The 12,569-nt window shown below is 37.9% G+C and overlaps 1 protein-coding gene across 1 annotated transcript in view; it reads left to right on the top strand.

The window, feature by feature from the left end:
* The window catches only part of CHIC2 (cysteine rich hydrophobic domain 2), a 28,213-nt gene that overhangs the window by 791 nt on the left and 14,853 nt on the right, over positions 1–12,569 (top strand). Inside the window, exons 2-3 of the mRNA XM_068403907.1 lie at positions 7,067–7,121; positions 7,257–7,412. Of these exons, the coding sequence (XP_068260008.1) occupies positions 7,067–7,121; positions 7,257–7,412 (211 nt within the window). The remainder of the gene's footprint in view (positions 1–7,066; positions 7,122–7,256; positions 7,413–12,569) is intronic.

Here is a 12,569-nt window from a genome sequence, read left to right as displayed (position 1 = left end):
TAAAATCATGTTAAGTTGTGATTGATACGTGTTGTTTCTCTGTGTTTAACACGGGAATGACTGAGTTTTGTTTTGTGAATGATTGGTATCTTTGATGATCTAGCAGCAAGTGACCCTGATTTAGTGTAGTACTTCTCAATAATGTAACAGATGAGGGTATCTTTTCTTCAGTGAGTTCTTTCTGTCAGGCTCACTCTACTGGTTCTCATGATGTACAGTTTCAGAGGCTGACATATCAGCCTGGAGACAAAATGCAGCAGTGCAAACTTTTTTTTTGTAGTATTTGCTGTTCAGCAGGACTAGGCTTGCAACAGAAGCATAAAAGTTGAAAGTATTGTTGCCTACTGCTCTGAGTCCCACGAACTCTGCTGATGTCAGATACTGACCAGTCCAGAAATCTGGGGTTAAATTTAGAGCTGTTTTGTGGCAGTTTGGTACATTACTGCTTTCATATTTGTTTGACATCATTACTGCTTTAATATTTAGTTGACACTAAGTAATACTAAAACCCAGGCAATGCAGTTTGATGTCTGGTTAAAAACAGGAAGTCAGAGATGACAGGTTTGGAGGGTTGGAAGGACATGGATGGGCAGGAGGCTGAGGAGGCCCCATAAAGGAACAGAAGCATGTAGCCAAAGTGTTCAGCATATGACTGTTTATTGTGAACAAAAGTTGTTACCATCCAGTGACTTCTCTGAAAATAAACTGTTAGTCTTAGCCTATTTCTGGTAAGCAGATCAAAACCACAATTAGATAGTTGTCATATTGGCAACTGCAAAAGTATAAAGAACAGAAATGGAGGCAAATGCTTGTTTCTTCTTCAATACTGGCAGGTGAGTAGTGCGAGACAAGATCAAGGCCCGTTATTGGAATCGTGAGGAATCTTGCATAGAGTGTCTGTGACTAGTAAGGGCATCGTGGTTGAAGAAGGATGGTTGCCTCATTAACTGTTCATTAATGGTCACTAGCTCATTATTACTTTAAGATCTTACTTAAAGTATTTGTTCTTTAGGTTTTGCATGAGCTATGAGATATGAACATGTACCTCCAAAATTAGGCAATTGATCTTCATCTACTTTCTTTATTGTGCCAGGTGTGAACAGCTAACTAAATAGCATCAGCCACTTTTACCTTTGTACAGCCTATAACTTTTTTGTCAGTGGTCGAGAAGCTTATTATTAAAAGTTAGATCACTGTCAGAACATCCACTGTGCGGATTTAAGGAATAGGTCAAGTCCTATGTATGTAATGAATTAGTCTTGCCTGGTATAAAAGGGTGTATACGTTTTGAAGATCTGACAAAAATTATCAGCAGTTAAGCAAATACTGGATTGATCTGTCCCTGGCTCTGCCGTTTAAAGAGTTGCTGACTGCTTCTGCTGTGTGTTTATTTAAACAGAAGCTCTCTTCTCAGTCTGTTGTCATATCCTCTCTGATCTTACGTAGGAGTCATAATGTTGAGTATGAAATATGTCATTTCCACGACTACAGATTCATGTCAGAAGGACATTTACTATTACTTGATATCATCCAACAGACAATGGAAGTGAAAATCCTTTCTAAGCGGAGTAGTTAAAAGCAATTAAAGGAAAGCAGGTAAATATTATCCAAATAAAACATGCGAAGGCCTTACCTTTCCAGGATGGGGGGCTTTTGGTTAGCAGCAAGAGTTTTCTTCTTAAACTCGCTGTTTGAAACATCCTGCACACAGTTCTAAAACTTTTTTTTTACGTTGTTTTTTAAATATTCGGTTAAACTGTTTTCATGCCAGCAGAGTTTAGATAGCTTGGTAATCAAGAGTAATATTTGACTTGGTTTCTGATAACTTGAGGTGATCTCTTCTAATAGCAAGAAACTTGAAAGCTGACAAAATATAGAACTTTGCTTACAACTGAATTGAAAGTGCAAGTTATTTCATACTTGTTTCTAAAATCATATTAGGATGGAAAGAGAGGTACATGATGAGTTTGAAATCACAAAGAGAATATTTGTGATAGGTATCTGATTGTGTTTTTCAGTGTCTCTTTTCCTGTGCTTTCCTGTTCCTCGACCAGTTGAGACGTATGTGCCTTATACATACCAGACTGCATTAGCTGGTAATACTGGATTTATTAGTCTTTTGCAGTGCTGGAATGATGGAGAGCCATTGTGATGTGCTAGTGAATGCCTTTTTGTGCTGTTTGTCATCGTAGCGCATTATGTGTTGATGCAAGATAACTGTTTTGAGGGGAAAAAACCCTCACAAAATATATTTTCACTGAAGTCAGTTTCTTTAATATTAAACTTAAGTCTGCTTATGTATTTTTGAACCTTACTCTGTATCGGGGACATATGAGTGAAAACAGGGCTATGTGAGAATTACGGATGGAGAGTGTTAAGATTTGTGGAATATATCTATATTTTGTAAGGGTTGTGAACATGTGGAACTAAAGAGTATGGTTGAGAGCAAAGAAAAAATGGTTTAGTTTCCCTGTAAGAGAGGACAAAGAAGAGGAGGATAGCCTGTGTCAGTTTTATGTGTTGGGAAGATCTGAGCTGCAGGCTGAGAAAACGTTGCAGGTTTGCTGTGTCCTATACTGTAAACTTCTATATTTTGACATTTCTACCTCTCACCATTTCTGTCTTCACTGAACACGAGGGCAGGAACTCAGCTGAGCCTTTCAAGCAGAGTCATGTTCAAGAAACATTTTTTCAGGTTCCAGGAAGGTTGAAGAAAGTACTTGTGCATGAGGTGAGCATGGATCTGTTGAAGACGTGGTGTAGAATGGGAAAGGCATAGAGCAAGCAGAGAAGAGTACATGTCACTGAAGATGGAGTATTGTACAGAAGAAATCTAGTGCTATATGAGGACAGCTGTCTGAGGAAATGCATCTCCAAAATATTGTTTTCCAGTGTTTGATTTTAAGACACTTTTTGCTGCTTTTTTCTTAGAGCTGTTATGTCTTTACAGTGAACATGTGGTAGTGTTCTGTGGAGTTTCTAATATTTTAATTTCCAAATTGCAGCATGTGGTCAAGAGTGGTAATATGGAGATCACATAATTACTTACCAAAGCTTTTAATGTATGGAGTCACCCTTTTTTACTACCTGCGTACGGTGACAAAACTGTAATACGGAAAGCTCAGAATGATGTTGGTAGCTGGTTGAGTTAGCTTTGATGTTTCAGTTTCACTGCCCCACCATGTATTAAACATTGCAGAAACCTCGAGTATGGGGTCTCAGTCTCATTTGCTTATAACTTCACCAAAGTGTAACTGTATTGGTCAGAAGTTTCTGTGCCTCACCCTGCCTCAGTGCGTTTGTAAATTCAGATACTTGTAGAGCTTTGCCAGTAGGGTTGCCTTTGTCAGGCGTAGCTTTTGCGATCTCCATGAATATTTGCTTCTGTTTGATGAAGCTGTCAACGTTTGAATACTTTTGGATCATGCATTCACAAAAAAAAGCCTTGTTTCTGTCCTGCTGACTTCCCAGCCAACCTTCAGCATGAGACTGAGCAGGGCTTTCCCTGCAATTACATCTTTCTCTGACTTAACTGAGGGCAGGGAGTCTTCCTTCTGCCTTTGCCTTACCTGCTCATGCCTCAGAGTAAAGGACTTCCTTAGTATTCTGGGTAGAGGAACAGCTGAAATTCTGTCTCATGTCTTGGTCTGGGACTCGGCTTCATTTTAGTTTTTGCAACAAGAGCTGCTTTGGACTGAATTATCTTTGTAGTTGACCACTTCCTTATTGCTCAAATTTATGTTTAATTCCATTATTCATAGTAAATCTCTTCTGGATGTTGAAGCATCAAGTACATGAAGATCATTCTTTGAAGAGACATCTCTTTAGACATCTGTCTCTGGTGATGATTTGTTGAATTAAATATATAGTAAAGCGGCTTCTGATGGCAGCTGTGTGTCTTGAGCTTGGAGTCCCTCTCCAGGCTTGGCTGCTTATGAAATGTATACAGATCCAAGGGATTTTTTCAGGCTTTGGTTCTCACTTCAACCTACTGGCAATTTTAAGTAGCTTAACTGATAGGGCATGACACTTCTTTCTTTCTGACATTTACATAACTTTTGCCTCAGCACTTGGTTTCACTTAGGATTTTGGGGAAAGGGTGGATGGTCCTCCTGTCATGGGATATTCAACAGGATTTTCAAAGGTAGAGGTATGTTTCCAGTAAATGTGTGTTTTCTTTGTTCTGTGTTGAAATGGTAAGCTTGCCATATATTTCTCTGGTTAACAATTTTCATTTTTTACTTCACCAGTTTTGAGGGATCTGTAGGAGTCGCAGAACTAATATTCTAATTAAAAATACCCAAATATACTAGGTAACTTATGTGTAAGTAAAGTCTCCGGGGAGACCTTATTGCAGCCTTTCAATATATAAAGGAGGCTTATAAGAAAGATGGAGAAAGACTTTTTACCAGGGCCTGTAGTGACAGGACAAGGGCCAATGGTTTTAAACAGACAGAGTGTAGATTTAGGTTGGACATAAGTAGGACACTTTTTTACGATGAGGGTGGTGAGACACTGGAAGAGATAGCCCAGAGAAGTTGTGGGTACCCCATTATTGGAAGTGTTCAAGGTCCGGTTGGACGGGGCTTTGAGCAACCTGATCTAGTGACAAGCGGGTTGGACTAGATGATCTTTGACGGTCCCTTCAAACCCAAATCATTCTGTGTTTCTATGATTCTATTGCCTGTAGTCAATGACAGGGAGGTGACATGTTTACTTTTCCTTAAGACCGTATGTAAAAATCACCTTCAGCGTCAAATTCATAAACTGTCTAGCCCAGCGTGCTGTTGCAAACTGTGGCAACAGGCATTGCTACTTATGGGCTGCATGCAAGTCTAGCTGTTCCTGGTGTCCATTCTGCTTGTACTCTCTGACACCTGCAGTTGTGTGGGGTGATGTATACTTCAACATAGTCTTTCTTTTACAGAATCACATAATCAACCAGGTTGGAAGAGACCTCAGGGATCATCGAGTCCAACCGTTGCCCTGACACCACCATGTCAACTAGATCATGGCACTAAGTGCCATGTCCAGTCTTTTCTTAAACACATCCGGAGATGGTGACTCCACCACCTCCCTGGGCAGCCCATTCCAATGTCTAATAACCCTTTCTGAAAAGAAATTCTTCCTAATGTCCAACCTGAACCTCCCCTGGTGAAGCTAAAGTGTCTGTTTGTCAGGGAACTTGTGTAATCTCTCTTCAAATCTGTTGTCACAGTCTGCGTCACTAATCTCAAGTGGAAACAAACCCAGAAGTTTGTTACTTGCAGCTTAAAGAAGCACTTTCTTTTATCTGTTTTAAACCTATCTAGTATGAGTTTCAGTGAGTGCCTTCTGTTGTGGGATTTGGTGATTAACAGTTAATCATTCACCTTACACCCTGCCTTCCTGATCTTTGCACTTTGATCATATACCCCCCTCAGCCTTCTTTTCCAAGTTAGCGTCAGCCTTGTTAGTTTCCCAAGGCAGCTGCTTTATCCATTAATTATATTAGTCTTCCTTCTCTTGGCGTTCTCTTAACTCTACCAAGTCCTCCATGAAATGTGGATGCCAGAACCTCACCCAGTACTGAAAATGTGCATATACGAGGGTTTTATGGAGAATCAAAACCATGCCCTCTGTGTTTGTTCTTAATCACCATCCTAGTGGTGCCCAGTATTTTATTGCTATTTCTGGTGGCTGCTGCTTGCATTGAGCTTGCATTTAAGAGAATCCTGAGTGGTGATAAAAGATCTCTTTCCTGAGCTGTAGCTGCCAGACTTTAGTTGAGTGTCACATAAGCATAGTTTAGCTTTCCCAAGATTCAGCACCTTTTATTTATCTACACAGAAGCTCCTCTGCCACCTCTTGTCCACTGGGTTTTGTGGTTCTTCCACAGTGGCTCACCGTTGGTACAGCACTTACCTGCCCATTTGATTACTTGGACAAAGTTCTCCATTGGCATGCAGATCATTCAGTTCAGTAAGGCATAAAAAAAAACCCCAACCCTGAGAAATATTTCGCTGCTCAATAAACATATTGTCAAAGCAAATTATGTCTTTAAATTATTGAAATATCAAGGCTCAGGTAAGCTTTTCTGCACACAGCTGAGCTGTGTGTGATAGGTCTTGCTGCCAATATGCAAGTATTGAGCAGTTTAATTTCTGATTTGTGTTGGTTGTAGTATCTGCTTTGGTTTATATTCAGAAGGTTATTAATGACAAATTAGATTTTACATTGACTGCTGCTTACCAAATTAGTAGCCAGTCATACAGTTTTATTAATGGCTTTGTTAGACTGTATAGGCCCTATTAAAAGTTATTGCCCAGACCAGATGCCAGAAAATATTCAGATTTTCTTTGAGGTTCACCCATTCATGAACCCAACCAGCCATCTGTAAGATAGAAATCAATTTTTTTTTTAATAGACAAGGTGAAACTCCTCTAATCTTTAGATCTTCTGAAAGCCAGAATAGTCAGTAACTCCAGCTCATCTCAAACTGCTTCATAGCTTTACATTTGCAATTGGTGTGTTTCTTTCAAATTAGTTATCATTTAAATCATGTTTTGTTAGGTAGTATTTTGTGTTCTGAAACTTATTAGTGTATTTTCTTCTGAATAAACAAGCTGGTATTGATTCCGTTTTTATGCTTAGAACAGTTATTTAGCATGGCCTGAGTGGAATAGCACTGAATGAGCTTTTCTTCAAGATACGTCTGTACTGCTGGAGGCAGGGGTTAACTCAAACTGTAGCATTAACTTACTTCCCCTCTCCCATTAAGTACTTCTCTTCACTTTTCACACTTGCCGCTATTGCTTATAAAGATTTTGCTGAGTTTGGGGAAGAGTCAACAGTATCAACAGAACTTTAAGAAGAGACTATAGGCAAAATAGATTTCAGACTGTGTACAATGGTGTACTTTTGTCTGTTAGGATAATTTTAGGAATTACTTTTAATAACAACTATTTTTTCCTGAAATTAATGCTGTTGTGATATGAACCCTGAGAGTATTATGAGGTACTTGTAACTTGTGGCATGGATTGGGGTTATTTATAATGTTGGTATAGTCTTCATTTTGTTCTTGCAGGTTTGGACTAAGCAACAAATTTGAAGCAGAATTTCCTTCATCTTTAACTGGAAAGGTGAGTATCTGTGAATAGGAATTTGGAATTGGAGTTAAGATTTTATTACAAAAACAAGAGTTCCAGGTGTAGACCATTGTAAGAGTAATAAATCGCACTGCTGTGGTACTAGGTTATTTTTCCCCCCCCTTGTAGGTTGCACCCGAAGAATTTAAAGCCAGCATCAGTAGAGTTAACAGTTGTCTTAAGAAGAACCTTCCAGTTAATGTACGATGGCTACTATGTGGATGCCTTTGCTGCTGCTGCACTTTAGGTTGTAGTATGTGGCCAGTTATCTGCCTCAGTAAAAGGGTAAGTTGAACTATTCTTGTAATTCTTGATAGTTAGAATTGTACTGGATTTGTTCTCATTTTGAGTTTTGTCTTTTTTTTTTCCTCCCCCACCTTTAAAAACTGTGTGCTAGAACTTACTTAAATCAGTTTGATTTCATACATTTTGATATCAGTTGTCTGTCATACTAGTTAAAGTTACAACAGACACCAGTCAGAACTTTGAGCTTATAATGTAGAGCAATAGTACAGCTGAATGTCTCTGCTAGAATCAAGTACTGTACAGCACTTATTATGGAAATAACTTTCAACATACTTTTTCAATAGCTGCATCTTCTCTGTGATACACTGTTTGGGATTATCAGAATTTGGCAGTGGTTGAGTGGCAGTTTGTTGTAAGTAGCTTCTGTTTACACTGTGGCCCAAATAGCTGTATGTTTTTGTTTAAAAAGGCAATTTTTTAAAAAAGATAATTGATTTTTTTGTTTTGAATTTTCTTTCCAAGCTGTAGATTAGTAAGACCTTTTTTTTTTTTTTTGAAATTAACAACTAGAAAGTAGTGTTTTGTCTGTGTACACTTGGCATTTAGTGTATTGTTCACAACAGAAGCTCATTGCAAGTGCCTGGTTTTCACCTCGCTTCCATCAGTGCAGTTAATTAGGCTACCCTCCCACTTTTTCTATCTTCATGTGTGTAAAAATTGTCTTTGGCTAGTCCTATTTTACTACTTTGCAAGAAGTCTCTGTGCCTCCCCATCCTCTCTGTGATTCTGTGATTCTCTCCTCACTATTGGTACTGTTCATCTTTCCATTTCATGGCAAGGCTTGTGTATGTTCTGTCTTGTGTAACACCTCTTAATGCTACAAACAGTGTACAGTTCTGTACACTGAACATCATCGTGCTTTTCTTTATTGAAGTCCTTTTTTTACAGGGTCAGTAAATCAAGGCATTCTAAAAAAAATAAATGTATAGAATGAACACTGATCATAACAAAACCTGTACACATTTTTGTATTATCTGACTTCCTGTGTTAAGATCTTAATGCTTAGTCCCTTTGAGAGATTACTTAAGACTAGTTTTAAATGTATACAAAATAAGGTAGAAAAGCCTCCTGGTAATGTTGGAGTCTGTGGAAAAAAATATTGTTAGCATCAGTGTGAATTGTATAAAACCCCTAGATTTTATGTCTTCAAGCTGTCACAAACTAGTAGGTCTGCTGTAGGATGATTGTATACCCATATCTAAAAGTCTGTTACAAGCAATTAGAATTTGCCGATTGCTTCAACAGGTAAGTTGGTGATCTAACTGGCTTGCAGAGAAGACTACCTTTTCCATTCTAGGCCTAGCTCTGTTCATTACAAACACAAGGGAAGCTTGCTTTCCTGCTGTCTGTGTTTAACTTCTGAAGGAGAAAGCTTCTGGTGCTCTTTAGTTTGACTCATTTTTCTCACATAATGTGCTGTTGTAGCAGGAAATGATAGCAGAATGTAGCACGGTAGTGGCTGCTGCCACAAGGCCTCATCTTCTGAACTGAGGAAGGAGGTTCTGTGTGGGAACCTGGTGAAGGAACAGTTAGAGAAGTGCTTCTGTTGAAGGGTGTATGGGATAGGAGTTAAGGTAATCTCCCTTCCAAAAGGGTAAATCTGGAAAAAATATGTGGATACTCTGTTCAGGGGAGGCTAGAAAGAGGTTAGTGGTGTAATTGTTGCTGTCATATGCAGACTTCATAAAGGTAGAAGAGTCTCAGAAAGAGAATGAACAGCAGGAGCAAGGTCAGAAACTTGGGGTTGAATGTCCGGAAGTCATCCTAGAGGTATGGCCCAGGCTATCAGTAAATGTTGCATTTTTCCTATTAAAGCTGGTACCAGAAGATGTTTAAGGACCTTTGCATCTTTTCCTGCAAATTACAGCTTTTGTACTCTTTAAGATCTCACAAGCTTGTAAGATTTTTCTTTTATGCAGGACTTCCCATCAGTTTATGTCAAAGTGCCATGACAAGTGCAGGAAACTAATCCTATGTGTTTCCCTAGAAGTGGGGAAAGTGCGAGACAGTGCATGATGTGAATTACGTGGAACTGTGCAGCAAATTAACAGCAGTTGTAAATACAACCTGGTTCATCTAGGTTCCAGTCTGTAATTTGCTCAGTAGATTCCAGTAGAACTGTGACAAGAAGCAACTTCATACTCTTCCATTAAAAAAAAAAAAAAAAAAATTAAATCCATAGACTATCTTGGTTTGCTGCTAGAGCCACAGTTTTGCTGGTACATAGCAGACTAATGTATTCAGTGTGAAGTAATCACATTTGAGCTCTTGCACTGCTTGTCTCTGACCTTACTGTGTCTTCGAAGAGGGTTGTGTTGATCAAATGATCTTCCATACTTTGACTTCTTCAGATCTCCTTTCACTGGCCAGACTCCAGCCATATGTATAGTCACAACAGCCAGGATTCACTTCTTGAGGAAACAGGGATCCAGGATGACATGTGCCTGTTTCTTCCCTTCAACTTTTAGACACAATGGATTCTTTCCCACTGACACCCATAATGTAAAACAACTATAACAAATGAACAATAAATAAAAGGTTACTTATTTTATAGTACGTGCACTTATCTGAAAAGTGTTACCCAGAGAGCTTTGCTAATTCAGCCCTGTCCTAAGTGATCCCTAGTGAAAGGACGGTTACTTGTAACTGGCCTGTGTTACATCCTTTGCTGCAGACCAAGACCATATCATTAGAGAATTTGATTTCTGAAAGCAGGATGGGAGTGTTCCCATGTAGAACTGAAATTTGTGTAGAACGTGCTTTAATTGCACAATGAAAATATACCAGCCTTCATCTTTGCCCTTTTCTACTGAAATAGAAGACTAACAAATTTGTTTTGTTGAATTGCATATACAGTGAGCTGATAAGTGGGAGTGTTTCTCAAGTTAAGGATTTTATTAAATGAAACAACAGTTTCAAATATACGGTTGCTTACTTTTAGTACAGAAGAGTAATTTTTCTCAGAATGACCAATTAAGAAATGCCTGTTTTAATGAGGCTGAGTCAATCTACCATGCTCTTAAATTGCTGGTATACTTTGCAGCTCTTTTTCAGAGAAACTTTTTTTAAGGTTCATATAGACAAAATGAAAGCTGCAGCTTCAAAGTTTATGAAGTTACAATAATTCTCATTATCTTTCTCTGTATTTTTACTTCGTTCCATTGAATTTTTTAATTCTAACATTGGAATGTTATCACAAGTGTAAATACAATTTTTGAAATTGCAGTTATTGGAAGTTTGTGTATAATGGGAACATATACTTATTTTTGTGCAGTGAAAAATAAGGTATGGGTTTGTCTCCTTAAATCAGCAGGTGCTTCAAACTAGGAATTTATTAAGTCACAGGCATTTGTAAGCTTAGTTGTTAATTATATCACTTTAATGCATTTCCATGCAATGAAAGCTTTCCCTTCACTGTATTTTTCTTTTCAGTGCTTTGTTCAGTGCTGGTTTTGGAAGTCTTTGTACAGTATTGTTTCCTTTCTTCTTTTGCATTAAGGTATTTGAGAAAAAGCCTGCTACTCTTCACTAGTAGAATAAATGTTGAATTTCATTCAATATCTCTTATTGACTCTCTCCTTTTATGTGGTCTTGATTTGATTTTGATGAATAAAAGCTGCAAGAAAAGTACAGGAAATACAGTCCCTCGTTTGCAGATCTAGATTGTCAATGATCTTCAGCAGTTTTACTCGTAGATTGTACCATCCTTTCTGGGACAAGCTCCAGATTGTACAAATTAATATTAAGTCTTTAAGTTATTGTTCTTTAAATAAAAAGAATGGCATAGTGAATTATAATTCAAAAAGAACTACAGGCTGAACTACCCATTTGAAGCCACTTTTTCAAATGAATTGACACTCATTTTCAGTATTAACTAAATGCTGTAGTTCCTGATGTGTAAATAGGATAAATAATTTCAACAAAACGGTAGCAATGAAAGCTATGATAGAGTTGCGGTACTGCTAGATTTCTTAAAAGCTGGTATTGTACGTGTAAATTGCATGTTTCAGAAGGTTCATGGGCAATCTCTTGAATAGCATGAGATATTTAAGAGTGATCTGTACTAATACTTTCAAGAGCTACTTGTCTGTTTGTGAATTCACACAAAGGTGATGAATGCTGCTTAAGCCTCATCATTACTTGTCACTTACGTAGCAGTTTACATCTTCAGAATGCTGTATAAACATAAGCTAATTACGACTTCCAAAGTGTTGATTAAATTAAATATGTGGTGGAGGAACTGGAATGATTTTTCTTAAATATGGTAGTCTTGCTTGTCAGTGGATGATACTGATGTTAAAATACATTAGATCAGTTTATTGCAGCTATGAATACATTACATTTATTTTCAAAACTGAAGGTAGTACGTATTTTCTCCTCTGCCTGTCTGCCAGGGACTTGGCACTGGAGGTACTCTAATACCATAACACGTTTGCAAGCAGTTCCTCAAGGCAATTACAGGTGCCTTGTTTTTCAAGTCTCTGTTGTGACAATTTACACTGTAATTCAGTTTGGAAGACTCTAAAATTGTGATGTATTTATTATGTTTATCCTAACCAGAACACATGTGATCTCTGTATTTTCTCAGTCAGCTTAGTAAAACTTTAAAGTAGAGCTTGTATGTATCAAATATGCATTCTTGACCAATGTCTTCAAATATGTTCAGAGGTCTTTAAAATACTCTCTTTTTTAGTATTAGCTATGAAATGAAAACTTTAAAAGAATCAGAAGATTCAGACATGGTATATTTTTCTTTGAATATTGTTCACTATAATTTTGGTCAGAAGAGTCACTAAGTCCTCCACGTACTGAACTTAAGTGGCAAAGCCTGTATAATACTATAAATGTGAAATCATCATGTGTATAGCTCTGTGATTACTCTTTTTTTTCTTTTTTGCTATCTCTGAAATCAGATTTTATTTCCTTAAGAGCACTCTGTAAAGGTTTATCAGGTTTTCATGTGCTTTCCTAAAGGGTAGAGTAGTGAGTTGGTGCATAATGAGGTGTGGGAGCAGATAGTTCTGCCATGTCTTTTAATTTGCAAACCTACTTGGTGGGGGGGGAGCAGGGCAATAAGACTGGCATGAAGAATATTTACAAATATAAGGAAATCACAAAATATTAGTTTGTTTCTGT

Source organism: Nyctibius grandis, chromosome 6, assembly GCF_013368605.1.
Source record: "Nyctibius grandis isolate bNycGra1 chromosome 6, bNycGra1.pri, whole genome shotgun sequence".
Lineage (NCBI taxonomy): Eukaryota > Metazoa > Chordata > Aves > Nyctibiiformes > Nyctibiidae > Nyctibius > Nyctibius grandis.
The sequence above is the reverse complement of the archived record's forward strand: the minus strand, read 5'-3'. Positions and strand labels throughout refer to the sequence as shown.